General features: G+C 41.5%; 2 protein-coding genes across 5 annotated transcripts in view; one reads left to right on the top strand and one right to left on the bottom strand.

The window, feature by feature from the left end:
* Positions 1 to 11,729, top strand: part of GNE (glucosamine (UDP-N-acetyl)-2-epimerase/N-acetylmannosamine kinase) — a 97,084-nt gene extending 85,355 nt beyond the window's left edge. For both annotated transcript variants that reach the window (XM_053568764.1, XM_053568773.1), the window contains exon 13: positions 11,709 to 11,729. The gene's annotated coding sequence lies outside the window, so the exon portion shown is untranslated. The remainder of the gene's footprint in view (positions 1 to 11,708) is intronic.
* The window catches only part of CLTA (clathrin light chain A), a 29,693-nt gene that overhangs the window by 5,532 nt on the left and 6,971 nt on the right, over positions 1 to 17,190 (bottom strand). For all 3 annotated transcript variants that reach the window (XM_053568890.1, XM_053568870.1, XM_053568880.1), the window contains exons 2-4: positions 14,767 to 14,804; positions 13,213 to 13,330; positions 1,799 to 1,910 (exon numbers count right to left, since the gene is read on the bottom strand). In XM_053568890.1, coding sequence (XP_053424865.1) covers positions 1,799 to 1,910; positions 13,213 to 13,330; positions 14,767 to 14,804 — 268 coding nt within the window. The remainder of the gene's footprint in view (positions 1 to 1,798; positions 1,911 to 13,212; positions 13,331 to 14,766; positions 14,805 to 17,190) is intronic.

Consider the following 17,190-nt stretch of genomic DNA (forward strand, 5'->3'; position numbering starts at 1 on the left):
ATGTCACTAGCTTTATGCACTCAGAGTGACCTCTGTGCTGCAAAGTTTCCAGAAGGCACATGACCTGGTTTCTGAATTGCTCTACATTCTCAGTGGGTGGTGGGTAAGTCCCTTCTCTCTGAACTTGAGAGGTTCACTGATGAGACCAACCAGCTTAACATTATACAGTTCCAAGTAAAGACAGGCAACAAAGCCCAAACTCAATGCCTGGAGGGACAAAGCCTTTAAAACTAGGCTCCTAATAACACGTACGATTACTCTCTTTAGGGATGACTGATTCTGTCCAGAAAGGAAAATTCAGCAAAATCAGCTTGAAAAAAATTCTGCAACAGAAAGCCTGTTCCCAATATATTTATTATTTAAGTTTGATACTTTGTGGGTCAAACTGTTGAGGCATCAGGAACCCTGCACAAGGAATGTAAGCACGGTTCTGCCAAGTACTTCGGAGCAGACTCAGGGGCTGAGGCAGCTTACTGGGGAAGCACCCAGGGCCTCACATGGTGCTTGCACACAGCACCCTCTCATCTTTCTTTGCCAATCTGAACTTGCAACTGGGGGAAAATAATCTCCAGTGAGCACAAAATCCAAGGAGCCTAGACCTGTCAGCCCTCTGAATAGGAGCTGAATAGGAGCCCTATGCAGCTGATGGCAATCATCCTACAGGCCACTTCACAAGAAGGCTGGAGGGCAGTCACCAACACTTGCCACAGAACTGACAGGCATCGCTGGAGAGTTCATCCCTGAGGGCAAGGTGGCCAAGACAGAGACCCAGGCCTGGCATCTCAGGGGCGGCTGACAGAACCAAGGATGACCAAAGGCAGACGAGGAGCTGAGGGCTGCTGGATGAAAGAAAGCGTCCAATTGTTCTGTCATAGTTGCTCCACAGAGATATGGTTGGCTGGCAAAGTGGTCAGCTCCCTCCCACATGGCAGATTTCTGGCTAACAGAGCAGCCAAAAACAAGGGCACGTGACCCAACCTGTTTCCTGCCTCTGAATACAGGAACCCAAGGCTCTACCCTGAAAATTAAAAATACTCCCAGGCCTCCCCTGGCCTGTTTTTACACCGAAGTCAGTGGAATGAAAGTTGGGCTCTGCACACAGCAGGAGAAAGAAAGCCAATCTGCCTGCCTGGAGGGAGGCAATACCGCACATGCCTCTAAGCTGCTTCCAAGGAGGACTCAAGTGCAAAGCATTGGCTGGTAGTGATACGAGAATGAATGTGTTTTCTCCCTACAACCACTTAACCTTCAGTGAGTAAGTAAAATATATTCTGAAAAAAGCATTTTTAAGAACTGATTCAAGATTTTCTTAGGCATAGATAAATACCCAGAAAACCCTCAATTCTACAGTCACTATGTTAGAATATCCTTGGCTGCCTAATTACAAAGCACATTTTCCTGCTAATGGACTCCTTCATGAATGGCTTTCAGAGGGCAGGGCTGTACTTAGGGGATCTATAATCATCTCCAAAGTAATTACATCTTGGTACATTCACAAAACTGACCTTTCATTTCAGGGTTCCATACTTTAACGTTTGGACTTAATCCATGAAGTAACTTTCCCTTTGGCTGAATCACACCATCGCAGGTGATGCATACTGACCAAAGTCTTCATTAAAGAGCTAAATTCACTACAACTGGGACGGCCAAGAGACTTGCAACCTCTGTGCTTTCTTCAAAAACTGCAAAGATATTTCATACTTAAGAAGGCAGCAGCCAAGAACCTAGACTGGATGCTAAGAAATAGATTTGATTCAACTTGAGAAGACAAGCTGTGCTGGAACCACCGTGGACTGACCTGTTGTTTGCTTTCGTTTTCTGTAGCTGCTCATCCTGCCTCGCGTACCACTCTTCTAGCTCCTTCACTGCTTTTTCTTTCCATTCTGCTTCTTGCTTCCGAGAATTGGCATCTTTGACAGGAGAGAGAAGACAACACAAATGAAACAAAGCAGAAACTTAAGTTCATTTCACCCATTTCTTTTGGTCTTACTGAACTTAGGGAGGGTATAGGTACTTGTGTTTGATGAGGGAGAAGAGTAAGGAGGGGAAGATAAAATTCTATTTCCCCTGTTTGTACAGCCAACTCTATCTCAGCAATCCTACTCTTGGTCTTATCCCAGTCCACTGACGACCTTAGTGAGTCACTAATTTTGTTTTGTCTTGTTTATGGCAAGGTGGAGAATGTAGAAATATTGACTTTGATACAAAAAAAGGCTTTGGGCACCAAATGGGGAAAAACCAATTATAGATGACTATTTAATAATGCTGCCAATGTTCAGGGTGTGGTACTCATATCAAATAAACTTTTAACTTTTTACAAACTATAGCCCATTTCCCAGGTGCGATAATTAATGGTTTTGGAAACATAAGGTGGCACCCTCATGACTAAGGCAGAAGTGCTTCTATGAAGCAGGGAGCTTTTAGGAAAACTGACAAAGGCAGAGATGATTCAGAAACCGGACAATGGTAGAATAAAGAACACTAACAGTGAACCAAAGGCTCTAGAAATGAGCAAGAAAATGCACACCTAGGAGGTCTGGCAGATTGGATTCTCAAATATAAAGTTCTGAAACTAAATATGGTTTCCCCCAAAACACTGTGCTGACAAGACATATGTCAGTGGAGAGTGGGAGGCTGTGCAGCTGACGCATTAAGTTAACTTCACTGAAACATGTTCTTAAGAATGCCCTGTTCTGGCAGGTGTCCCTATAGACGCCTCATTTAATCTTTACAACAATCCCGGGAAGGTAAACTCTGGTTTCATTTTCAGCAGTGAGAAAAACTACAGCTCAGAAAGTCTGAGTGAACTTCCTACAGGGTATAGTGACAAGGCCAAGATTTAAATTCAGGTCTGTCTCTGCAGATCATACTTTGCTAACCTCATTATCTGCCTCCAATGGGACAGAAAGGGAGGCAAGCCTAGAAATAATCACAAGATATGACTACTAGGTGGCCACCAGTGAACTGGACAAAGTTTTGAAAAACAGAGCAAAAGCCCAACCTATAATTAGTAACTTTGAGAAGAGTAGAAGGCCGTGGTGGTATCAAGTAACTATCATACTTGAAATGATAAAATGACGCATTCTTAGGCATTTTTAGGGCCTTTGCAAAAAATGTCTTATAGTAACAACCTGCAGATGTCTGTGTCTGTAATTATAGGAAATAGCCTTTAAAACAGTGGTTCTCAACCTTCCTAATGCCAAGGTTTATTTTCATTGTTACAAAGGGGTCACAACCCACAGGTTGAGAACTGCTGTTTTAAAAGAAGCTACAAACGCCCCTGAAGTTTCAGATTATAAAGAATGTTTTACCATGTTATCTAACTTGTCAGAAGGAAAATGTTTTCATTCAGTTTTCCACTGATGACTATATTGACATTTGTCTGTCCATGGCATTCAGAGTATGGAGGACACTATGGACTGACGGTACCACATGGACAATATACAATTTGAAATGTGATAAAAATACTTCAAAAAATTAACTTTTGGTTGGAAAACATTTTCTTCCAATATATTCTAACAATCATTTAAAATTCTGTATAATATATTAGGACCAAAATAGGAGAATTTCTGAAATATTAACCTAATTTAAATGAAATTGTGACCATCAGTACAGACTGCAGTTACTACATAAAACAGTACATATAAATGATCTTCTTCTACAGATTTAGGAAATGATACTGCAAAAGAATTCAGAATTTGGGGGCTGGGCACCATGGCTCACATCCATAATCCTAGCAATCAGGAAGGCCGAGGTGGGTGGATTGCTCGAGCAGGAGTTTGAGACCAGCCTGAGCAAGAGTGAGAGTCCTATCTCTACCAAAAATAGAAAAAATCATCTGTGTGTGGTGGTACACGCTGGTAGTCCCAGGTACTCAGAAGCTGAGGCAGAAGGATTGCTTAAGCCCAGGAGTTCGAGGCTATAGTGAACTATGATGCCACTAAACTCTAGCCTGGGTGACAAGGTGACACACTGCCTAAAAAAAAAAAAAAAAAAAAAAAAAATTTCGAGTTCTTCCCCTCAGAGGAAGAGTTCCCTTACAGAGCAAGGCACACAGACAGGTGCTGTCTTCTGTGGCCACCCTTATTCATTGAAAAGAAAATTCGACAATATAGCCAGCAGCTAAGCTGAAAAATCACTGACACCAATCATCTGTTTTTAGCATCCTCTACTTTTTCTCACAGTTCTTGCAAGAAAAAAAGGTGAAACTAAAGAAACACCTATTCATGAATCAAGTACATTCAACTCAACTAGAATGCAAAGCCAAATGTTTGACTTCCTTCAAGATATCTTGAGTTAAAAAACAACAGCGTATGGAGTAGTCCCAAAGTACCCCATCTAATAACTGAAAAAGAAAATAATTTTTTTTCCACACACTAAAGTATACTCACAATATGGAAAAGACAAACTTTGCTAAACCCCGGGGAAAAGGGAAAGATAACGCTGGGTGTACTTATTTGAAAAATACTCCTGCAGTACTAATACCAGCTAAGTCCTGCCTCTAAGCCTACTCAGATCCACAAAGAACAAGGAAGGACCAAGGCTGCTAGAACCCTGAAGACCTGCTTTAATCTTTTTAAAGCTGCACTATCCAATACAGTAGCTAATTGTGACCATTTACATTTTTTTCTTTTTTTGTAGAGACAGAGTTTCACTTTATTGCCCTCGGTAGAGTGCCGTGGAGTCACACAGCTCACAGCAACCTCCAACTCCTGGGCTTAGGCGATTCTCCTGCCTCAGCCTCCTGAGTAGCTGGGACTACAGGCGCCCGCCACAACGCCTGGCTATTTTTTTGTTGCAGTTTGGCCGGGGCTGGGTATGAACCCACCACCCTCGGTATATGGGGCTGGCGCCCTGCTCACTGAGCCACAGGCGTCGCCCATGACCACTTACATTTAAATTTATTAAAGTAAATTTACAATTCAGTTTCTTAGTTACGCTTGCCACATTTCAAGTACTTAATAGTCTCAAGTGACTAGTAGCTACCACACTCAGCAGAGATACAGAATATTTCTAACGGAAACCACTATTGGATAGTGCTATAAAGGCTCAAACGTAAGTACACTCTTTGTTGTGAAAGTCACATAAATTAGACTAAAGAGATAAAAGATTTGGTACTAACTGGCTATGTTATTTGGGTCAAGTCCCTTCCTATTTCTGGGTGTCAGTTACCCTATCTGAAAAACAGGGACTCATGTCTTCACTAGTTTAATATTCTCCAGAATAATACTGCTTACATTGTGGTCATAGGACAATGCATTTCTAGGAAATGTACAATATTTAGACAAAAAGTATGTGATGTCGATCAGCACCCGGACCTGCGTAAAAGCTGCGCACGATCAGCGATCTGCCCTTGCCCAGACCCTGGTAAGAGCTGCACCCGCTGAGGCTCCACACACCCTGACCAGGAACTTCAGGAGCCATGCAACCCTGCGTCCTCCCTTCTATACCCTCCCTGCCTCCACACCAGCCTGCTCGTCTGGCCAGGGAATGTGGTAGCCGCGTGCCCTCTGGAGCCCTCCTGCCTCTGCGAAGAGCCCTTCTCCTGGCCAGAGACTGCTGGAGCCTTGGGCTCTCTGAGCCGAAGTCACTGGGCACCAGGCACTCCCAGAACTGTGTACACCACCCCCAGCCCTGTTGCTGGATCTGGGTATGTCACACTCTGGAGCAGCTCCCACAACCAAAACTCCCTGGCTGGGGCAGCACCAGAGGAGTTACACAGAGTCACTCCCTACAAAGATCCAGCAACAACAGAGTGATCCCGCTGGGGTCTAATCTTGGAGAGACACCTCCCCAACTCTGAGGACAGCTAGAGGCAACGGTGAAAAAACAATCATGAGGCAAAATCAACGGATAAACTCTGGCAATATGAATAATCACAGTAGATCAACTCCCCCAAGGATCAATGGGGCAGACACAGCACAAGATCCCATGCACAAATAAATAGCTGAGATGTCAGAAATTGAATTCAGAATCTGGATAGCAAATAAGATCGAACTAGAATTTCAAGCAGTAACCCAAAAGATATTTCAAGAATTCAACGAATTCAAGGATCAAATGACCAAAGATTTTGACACATTGAGACAAGAAGTTGCAGCCCTCAAAGATCTGAGAAACACAGTAGAATCCCTCAATAACAGAATGGAACAAGCAGAAGAAAGGATTTCTGACATTGAAGACAGAGCTTTCGAACGCTCCCAAACTCTCAAAGAGGAAGAGAAATGGAGGGCAAAAACAGATCACTCTCTCAGAAAGCTCTGGGATAATTTGAAGAAAATCAATATTCGTTTTATAGGGATCCCCAAAAGTGACGAAGTGGCTTCACAAGGCACAGAGTCTCTTCTCCATGAGATTATGAAAGAGAACTTTCCAGACATGCCAAGAGATTCTGAAATTCAGAAAGCAGACAGTTTCAGAACTCCAGCATGACTCAACCCAAATAAGACACCCCCCAGACACATCATAATCAATTTCACTAAAGTTAATATGAAGGAGAAAATTCTGAAAGCAGCCAGACGAAAGAAAACCATCACCTACAAGGGCAAGAATATTAGAATAACTGCAGATCTCTCTGCTGAAACCTTTCAAGCTAGAAGAGGATGGTCATCGACTTTTAATCTCCTAAAACAAAATAACTTTCAACCCAGGATCCTGTATCCAGCTAAACTGAGTTTCATTTATGACAGAGAAATTAAATACTTTAACGACATTCACATGTTGAAGAAATTTGCCATAACTAAACCACCTCTCCAGGATATTCTCAGACCTATGCTCCATAAAGACCAGCGTAATCCTCCACCACAAAAGTAAACCCACCCAGAAAATTTTGATCAAATTCCAACTTCCACAGTCACAAAAGGATTAAAAATGTCCACTGGCCCCTTGAAAGGCTTATCAATATTCTCAATTAATGTGAATGGTTTAAATTGTCCTCCAAAGAGGCACAGGTTGGCTGACTGGATACAAAAACTCAAGCCTGGTATCTGTTGCATACAAGAATCTCATCTTATATTAAAAGACAAATACAGACTCAAGGTGAAGGGATGGTCACCTATACTCCAGGCAAATGGAAAGCAGAAAAAAGCAGGCATTGCAGTCCTGTTCACAGATGCAATAGGCTTTAAACCAACCAAAATAAGGAAGGATAAGGATGGACACTTCATAGTTGTTAAAGGCAATACTCAATATGATGAGATTTCAATTATTAATATTTATGCACCCAACCAGAATGCACCTCAATTTATAAGAGATACTCTAACAGACATGAGCAACTTGATTTCCTCCAGTTCCATAGTAGTTGGAGATTTTAACACCCCTCTAGCAGTACTGGATAGATCCTCCAAAAAGAAGCTAAGCAAAGAAATTTTAGATTTAAACTTAATCATTCAACATCTGGACTTAACAGACATCTACAGAACATTTCATCCCAACAAAACTGAATACCCATTCTTCTCATCAGCCCACGGAACATGCTCCAAAATCGACCACATCCTAGGCCACAAATCCAACCTCAGCAAATTTAAAAAAATAGAAATTTTTCCTTGCATCTTCTCAGAACATCATGGAATAAAAGTTGAACTCAATAACAACAGGAATCTGCATACCCATACAAAAACATGGAAGCTAAATAACCTTATGCTGAAGGATAGATCGGTTATAGACGAGATTAAGAAGGAAATCACCAAGTTTTTGGAACAAAACAACAATGAAGACACAATTATCAGAACCTCTGGGATACTGCAAAGGCAGGCCTAAGAGGGAAATTTATAGCACTGCAAGCCTTCCCAAGAAAACGGAAAGAGAGGAAATTAATAACTTAATGGGACATGTCAAGCAACTGGAGACAAAAGAACATTCCAACCCCAAACCCAGCAGAAGAAAAGAAATCACTAAAATCAGAGCAGAATCAAATGAAATTGAAAACAAAAGAATTAGAGGCGATTCTCTTGCCTCAGCCTCCCGAGTAGCTGGGACTACAGGCACATGCCACAATGCCCGCTATTTTTTTTGTTGTTGCAGTTTGGCTGGGGCCGGATTCAAACCCGCCACCCTCGGTATATGGGGCGGGCACCCTACTCACTGAGCCACAGGCGCTACCCATTAATGTTTAATTTTTTTTTTTTTTGTAGAGACAGAGTCTCACTGTACCGCCCTCGGGTAGAGAGCCGTGGCGTCACACGGCTCACAGCAACCTCTAACTCTTGGGCTTACGTGATTCTCTTGCCTCAGCCTCCAGAGCAGCTGGGACTACGGGCGTTCGCCACAATGCCCGGCTATTTTTTTGTTAGTTTGGCGGGGGCTGGGTTTGAACCTGCCACCCTCGGCATATGGGGCTGGCGCCCTATTCACTGAGCCACAGGCGCTGCCCCCATTTAAAAAAAAAAAAAAAAGAAAACAAAAGAATTATACAACAGATCAATAAATCCAAAAGTTGGTTTTTGGAAAAGATCAATAAAATAGATAAACCTTTGGCCAACCTAACCAGGAAAAAAAAAGAGTAAAATCTCTAATTTCATCAATCAGAAATGGTAAAGACAAAATAACAACAGACCCCTCAATAATTCAAAAAATCCTTAATGAATACTACAAGAAACTCTGTCAGAAATACGAAAATCTGAAAGAACTCGACCAATACTTGGAAGTACGCCACCTCCCAAGACTTAGCCAGAATGAAGTAGAAATGTTGAACAGGCCTATATCAAGTTCTGAAATAGCATCAACTATACAAAATCTCCCTAAAAAGAAAAGCCCAGGACCAGATGGCTTTATGTCAGAATTCTACCAAACAGTTAAAGAACTAGTACCTATATTACTAAACCTCTTCCAAAATATAGAAAAAGAAGGAATACTACCCAACACATTCTACGAAGCTAACATCACCTTGATCCCTAAACCAGGGAAAGACCCAACAAGAAATGAAAATTATAGACCAATATCACTAATGAATATTGATGCAAAAATACTCGATAAGATCCTAATAAACAGAATCCAACAACACATCAAAACAACTATACACCATGACCAAGTGGGATTTATCCCAGGGTCTCAAGACTGGTTCAACATACATAAATCTATAAATGTAATTCAGCACATAAACAAATAAAAAATAAAGACCATATGATTCTCTCAATTGATGCCGAAAAAGCTTTTGATAATATCCAGCATCCCTTCATGATCAGAACACTTAAGAAAATCAGTATAGAAGGGACATTTCTTAAACTAATAGAGGCCATCTACAGCAAACCCACAGCCAATATTGTACTGAATGGAGTTAAATTGAAATCATTTCCACTTAGATCAGGAACCAGGCAAGATTGTCCATTGTCTCCATTGCTCTTTAACATTGTAATGGAAGTTTTAGCCATTGCAATTAGGGAAGAAAAGGTGATCAAGGGTATCCACATAGGGTCAGAAGAGATCAAACTTTCACTCTTTGCAGATGATATGATTGTATATCTGGAAAACACTAGGGATTCTACTACAAAACTTTTAGAAGTGATCAAGGAATACAGCAATGTCTCAGGCTACAAAATCAACACCCATAAATCTGTAGCCTTTATATATACCAACAATAACCAAGCCAGAAAAACAGTCAAGGACTGTATTCCTTTCACAGTAGAGACAAAGAAGATGAAATATTTGGGAGTATAACTAACAAAGAACGTGGAAGATCTCTACAAAGAGAACTATGAAACTTTAAGAAATATTTCTTAAAGTTTCATAGTTAACAAATGGAAAAGATGTTAACAAATGGAAAAACATACCATGCTCATGGCTGGGAAGAATCAACATTGTTAAAATGTCTATACTACCCAAAGCAATATATAATTTGAATGCAATTCCCATTAAAGCTCCATTGTCATATTTTAAAGACCTTGAAAAAATACTTCATTTTACATGGAATCAGAAAAAACCTTGAATAGCCAAAACATTACTCAGCAATAAAAACAAAGCAGGAGAAATCATGCTACCAGACCTGAGACTGTACTATAAATCGATAGTGATTAAAACAGCATGGTACTGGCACAAAAACAGAGAAGTAGATGTCTGGAACAGAACAGAGAACCAAGAGATGAATCCAGCCACTTACCGTTATTTGATCTTTGACAAGCCAGTTAAAAACATTCAATGGGGAAAAGATTCCCTATTTAACAAATGGTGCTGGGTGAACTGGCTGGCGATCTGTAAAAGACTGAAACTGGACCCACACCTTTCACCATTAACTAAGATAGACTCTCACTGGATAAAAGATTTATTAAGACATGAAACTACAAAAATACTTGAAGAAAGTGCAGGGAAAACTCTTGAAGGAATTGGCCTGGGTGAATATTTTATGAGGAGGACTCCCCAGGCAACTGAAGCAGTATCAAAAATACATTACTGGGACCTGATCAAACTAAAAAGGTTCTGCACAGCCAAGAACACAGTAAGTAAAGCAAGCAGACAGCCCTCCGAATGGGAGAAAATATTTGCAGGTTATACCTCTGATAAAGGTTTAATAACCAGAATCCACAGAGAACTTAAACGTATCAGCAAGAAAAGAAGAAGTGATCCCATCTCAGGGTGGGCAAAGGACTTGAAGAGAAACTTCCCTAAAGAAGACACATGCACGATCTACAAACACATGAAAAAAAAGCTCATCATCCTTAATCACCGGAGAAATGCAAATCAAAACTACTTTGAGATATCATCTAACCCCAGTAAGAGTAGCCCACATAACAAAATCCCAAAACCAGAGATGTTGGCATGGACGCGGAGAAAAGGGCACACTTCTACACTGCTGGTGGGAATGCACACTAATACAGTCCTTCTGGAAGGATGTTTGGAGAATACTTAGAGATCTAAGAATAGACCTGCCATTCGATCCTATAATTCCTTTACTAGGTATATACCCAGAAGACCAAAAATCACAATGTAACAAAGACATCTGTACCAGAATGTTTATTGCAGCCCAATTCATAATTGCTAAGTCACGGAAGAAGCACAAGTGCCCATCGACCCACGAATGGACTAGCAAATTGTGGTACATGTATACCATGGAATACTATGCAGCCTTAAAGAAAGATGGAGACTTTACCTCTTTCATGTTTACATGGATGGAGCTGGAACATATTCTTCTTAGCAAAGTATCTCAGGAATGGAAGAAAAAGTATCCAATGTACTCAGCCCTACTATGAAGCTAATTTATAGCTTTCACATGAAGGCTATAACCCAACTACAGCACAAGAATATGGGGAAAGGACCAAGGGAGAGGAAGGGAGGGGGGAGGTCAGGATGGAAGGAAGGTAATAGGTGGGGCCACACCTACGGTGCATCTTAGAATGGGTACGGGCGAAACTTACTAAATGCAGAATACAAATGTCTATATACAATAACTAAGAAAATGCCATGAAGGCTACATTGAACACTTCGATGAGATTATTTCAGATTGTATATGAAACCAGCACATTGTACCCCTTGATTGCACTAATGTACATAGCTATGATTTAACAATAAAAAAATTTTTAAAGAAAGTATGTGATGTCTGTATCTTAAATTAGATCAGCCAAAACCAATTATGTGTATGTATATATAAAATATATACATGTATACATGGCTCACTTATATAGATAACCCAATACAACAAAACGTTATTGAATCTAGGTGGTATACACATTTATTTTCCTCTTCTTCCATTATTGTTATAAATTTTAATTTAAAGAATGAAGAAAGTGGGCGGTGCCTGTGGTTCAGTGGGTAGGGCGCCGGCCCCACATATCAAGGGTGGTGGGTTCAAACCCAGCCCCGGCCAAATTGCAATAAAAAAATAGGTGGGCGTTGTGGCAGGCGCCTGTAGTCCCAGCTATTTGGGAGACTGAGGCAAGAGAATCACCTAAGCCCAGGATTTGGAGGTTGCTGAGAGCTGTGTGACACCATGGCATTCTACTGAGGGCAATAAAGTGAGATTCTGTCTCTACAAAAAAAAAAAAAAAAAGTGAAGAAAGAATAGAGTGTGGATTACATTGTCATACTCTGCCATCTCTCTCCAACTTACCATGTACAGACACCAAGTCTCTCCTGATCCTGAACCAACAAGTGACACTCCATGTACACATCTTTTTACCAAAGGCCAGGCTGCCTGGTGGGAAGGTCATGCATACTAAGTGCATTTAAAAAGCAATGTGGTTGACAGGGATGGAGATGAACTTTGAAGCAAGGCAGACTTAAGCTGAAATTCAGACTCTACTTCTTAGATGTACTTCAAATACATACTGTACCTGTGACCTCCACTTTCCTCACCCATAAAAAAGTTAAACTTACCTGATAGGGATATTAAGAAAACAAAATTTCATAATATACCTCATTTTTCCTGTTACATTAAATTCAGACTTCAAATGAAAAATGGGTCTGTAGGCTCGGCTCCGTAGCTCATGAGTAGGGCGCTGGCCACATACACCAAAGGTGGTGGGTTTGACCCTGGCCCAGGCCTGCTAAACAACAATGACAACTGCAACCAAAAAATAGCTGGGCGTTGTGGTGGGCTACTTGGGAGGCTGAGGCAAGATAAACACTTAAGTCCAAGAGTTGGAGGTTGCTGTGAGCTGTGACGCCATGGCACTCTACCAAGGGCAACTTATAATGAGACTCTGTCTCCAAAAAAAAAAAAGAAAAAGAAAAAGAAAAATGGGTCTGTAAAAGTTTCTCACATGAATATATGAAACTTGAAACCTTCAAGTTTACAAAGTACTCTCAAAATACCACCTCAGACTACCCTTGAGGTCAGTAACATTGATCCTCCTTCACGAACAATGACTCCGAAAGTTTTGAACAACCAAGGGCTCACAGCTGGCAAGTTTAAGACTGGGTCTTGGGGCGGCACCTGTGGCTCAAGGAGTAGGGTGCCGGTCCCATATGCCAGAGGTAGCAGGTTCAAACCCAGCCCTGGCCAAAAAAAAAAAAAAAAAAAGTCAAAAAAAAGACTGGGTCTTGAACCCAGTCCTTCATTCTGAGTCCAAGTCTCTTTTCATGGCATCACTCTACTCTTCCCATGGGAGGAGAGAATGTACTTGCTGGCTCTGTGGGCTACTCTATGAACTTCAGGCTGAGTAAGGTTACCTTCCCAAAGACCAGACATAGGCACTGGCTAATTAAAGTTAAAAAGGGATAAAACTAGAGTTTAGGTCAACTAATCCACTGAAAACAGACACCCAGTGACAGAAAGGGAATCCTTACCAAGGGCTTCCAAGCGTTCCGTTTGCTCTTCTCTCCATTTACGGATACTTTCAGGCTCTGATTGCAATCGATCCACTTGTGAAATAGCTGCATAACTGTCTGTTGGACCATTACTTTCCTTAACATAAAACACAATTGTGCTTTATCAGTACCCCAAATTCCTTCCTGAAATGTACTTCATCCAAGTTTGCACCCCTGGTTCTAACACCACTGGTGTTGTTTAAAATGTTAAAGGATTACCTTAAAAACAACAACACAACTTTGCATGCCCATAGAAAGCTCTGACATTACTGCACTTAATCTTTTCAATCCCACAAGGGCAAGAGTAGTTGTCATCCTACCCATTAATATAAATGGGACATAAGTTGGAGATAGGAAAGTTGTGGCATGGATTTATTAGAAAACAGTGTTATCTGTTTGTTTCCTAACTTGCCACAGATTTTGCAATATCTTCAAAGTAAAAAAGGAACTAGTACAAAGCAAAGCCAAGGCATAGAACGTAAGACTTTTAAGTGCTATTACACCATGCAGAAAAAAGGTCAATTAACATTGTCTAACCAAAATATAGTGAATTCTGGTACAAGGAGTCCAAAAGCAAATGTATTATTACCACATTTCAGGCAGAAGATAAAAAGGAGGGTATGTATGAGTCACAAGGGGTGGAGTGGGAGGTGAGAGCCTTTACAGTGGGTAAGATCTGGGAGCTAATAAACAAATTGATGAAGACTCAAACCAATGTTAATCTTTAGAGAATTAATTCTGCCTTTCGAACTAGGGAATAGTACCAGGTTAACCAATCAGACTATAAACAAAGATGGAAGGAGAATTATTTAAAGTATGAGCAACTAACTTATTATAGTGCCTGACACAGTACATGGCACGCTGTGATCATCATGAAAGGTCATTTCTTGAGAATAAAGGTGATTAACACAAGGGCCTGGTCAATAATATTTTAAAAGAGTGCTCTATCAATGCCATCTCTCTTTTTTTTTTTTTCAGACAGAGTCTCACTCTGTCACTCTGGGTAGAAGTGTTGTGGCGTCACGGCTCATAGCAAGCTCAAACTCTTGGGCTCAAGCAATCCTCTTGCCTCAGCTTCCCAAGTAGCTGGGACTACAGGCGCCCATCACAATGCCTGGCTAGTTTTTCTATTTTTAGTAGCGATGGGGTCTCACTTTTTTTTTTTTTTTTTTGCAGTTTTTGGCAGAGCTGGGTTTGAACCCACCACCTTCAATATATGGGGCCGGCGCCCTACTTCTTGAGCCATAGGCGCCACCTGGGGTCTCACTCTTGATCAGGCTAGTCTTGAACTCCTGAGCTCAAGCAATCCTCCCACCTCAGCCTCCTGATGGGCTAGGATTAAAGGCATGCACTACCACACCTGCCTTAATGGCACCTCTCTTTAAATCTTCTACTTTGATAGGTAACATTCCACTTACTAATATACCAAAGAAAGTTGAAGGACTGAGGTCTCTTTCTAAGCCAGTCAATTCAAATCACAGAAAAGGAAGAGTCTCAACCACTGTCATTCAACGTAATTATAGTACTCCATACCTGGTAATATTCACCATTCATTACTCCATCAACAGCATCTGCAAGACATAAGATCTCAATTAGGGTTGGTCAAAAGCTGGGCCAAAGGATTACGTAGTGGAATACAGTACTATATGTTGCAGGCACCATGATCTACCAAATGTATCCCTGTGGTAAGTACTAAACATAATGACAACTTTCTATATAATGAAACCAAGATGTGCTTAGATACAAATGACAAATGGTGTCACCAAAATGTGATTTCACACAAATCTGTCCCCAACTCCCAATTCAAAGCTTTTGAGATTCTTATAGCTCAGAGAGATGACAAATCGAAGACTGAGCCTCAGAGCAACAAATGGCAGAAGAGTCTCACAGAGCAACAATGTTTATCTACGAAAGTTGCAGAGAAGGTGAAGGTAAAGGCAAAGTGTGGCTGGCCAGAGACCTGTGGCTTCCTTTCAAACCAAGGGGCTTTCTCTGGAGTCAGGATTCTCTAGCCTATGGTTCGCACAGGTTTGGCACTGAATGGTCTACAGTTTAGATTACCTGCTAATTCCTCCAATCCGCTCGGTACTAGTTCAGAAAAGATTTGAACATGCCAAATGAAATCAGTGCTTTCAAGGACGTAACTTGCAAAAACTCACAAGTATGACACACAACCCTGTCTTTTAGGCACAATTAACTATTCATGAACTACATGAGAAAATCCACCTCAAAAACAAATAATGTTTTTCTAAGTAAGACCTACATATCTTCTACAAATACAGTATAAAATGGCGGTCCACAGGCCAAACATGTTTTAAAAACATGAAATCATGGCTCAGCACCGTAGCACAGTGGTTACAGCGCCAGCCACATACACTGAGGCTGGTGGGTTAGAACCTGGCCAGGGCTAGGGCCAGCTAAACGATAAGTGCAACAGAAAACAGCCAGGCATTGTGGCGGGCGCCTATAGTCCCAGCTACTTGGGAGGTTGAGGCAAGAGGATTGTTTAAGCCCAAGAGTTGGAGGTTGCTGTGAGCTGTGATGCCACCACATTCTACAGAGGGTGACAAAGTGACACTGTCTCAATTAAAAAAACAAAACAAAACTCATGAAGTCAGGAAATTAAAAAAAAAAAAAAAGGATAATTTTTGTTCCCCTGGCGTTGGGGTGGAGGGTAGGCAGAGAGAAGATTTGGCAGTGTTAAGCCTGCATTCCTGAACTGGCAATAAATGTCTGGAATGGTGGATAGCTCTTTAGGCAGAGTATGATCTAGTCAACATGCTAGTCCCTCCTAACCCCAATGATTATTTTGTGTGTGTGTGTGTGGGAGATGACAAACAAAAAAAACCCATTCTGTATCTCACTAATGCAGTTACCTGATTAAACAAGTTTTTAGCCTCCAACCTGCCCCAACAACCCTAAGAGGCAGTCTGTACAGGGCCACACACTGACCCTCTGGAGCAGCTGCTCTACGGTCTTCCAAAGCCTCAGTGTAGTTGCTTTAAAACTTAACTTCCATGTCCCTATTCTATTATCTGTTGGTTGACCACTTTACCAACTATTGAGTAGGACTACTACTATTTTACCTAAAGTTTTCAAACTTAAATGATTGCCTTATTGCATGGGCTGGGAGAGAGAAGAGATGAACCTAAAAGACACAAGAAACCCAGCAGGAAGAGGTATGCCAGGCAGTTAGTGTGGCCTGCCATTACACAGCCCTCTGATGGTATAGGAAAACAATACAGTTTTCCTAGAGTCCTGGGGCAGGGTGCTCTCAGCCTCCTTTTCCCTCCTAACGTTTAAGATTTCACCATTTCACCAAACCACTCCTCTGGCTTTCTAGGTTCCTAACTAACTTAACTCAACTTGAACCATCTACTTCCCAATCAATCCTTACTGGATACAGAGCACATGTATGCAGTCCCAGTTACTCAGGAGACCAAGACATGAGTTGCTTGAGGCCGCGACTTTAAGACCAGTTTGCACAAGACAGTGAGACCCTGTCTTTTTACACATACATAAAACTTAGCTGGGTGTGGTGGCACACCTGTTGTCCCCACTAATTGGGAGACTGAGGTGAGAGGACCACTTAAGCCCAGGAGTTCAAGGTTACAGTGAGTACAGCTATAATGGCACCACTGCATTCCGGCTCAGGCAAATGAACAAGACCCTGTCTCTAAAAAATAAAAACAAAACAAAACTGATTTGCCACAAACCAACACCAGTATTTCATCCACTCTTTTAGTCCTCTTGCTTCTCCGATTCTCCTCCTTTTGGCCTCAGGAGTATTAAAAACTTTTATTATAGATCATTTCCCCCACCATCCACTCCCTGATACCAACACATTCACAGCTTTAAAAAAAAAAAAAGGAAACTGATGGGCGGCGCCTGTGGCTCAGTGGGTAGGGTGCCAGCCCCATATACGGAGGGTGGCAGGTTCAAACCCGGGCAAACTGC

This window comes from Nycticebus coucang, chromosome 2 (assembly GCF_027406575.1).
Source record: "Nycticebus coucang isolate mNycCou1 chromosome 2, mNycCou1.pri, whole genome shotgun sequence".
NCBI lineage: Eukaryota > Metazoa > Chordata > Mammalia > Primates > Lorisidae > Nycticebus > Nycticebus coucang.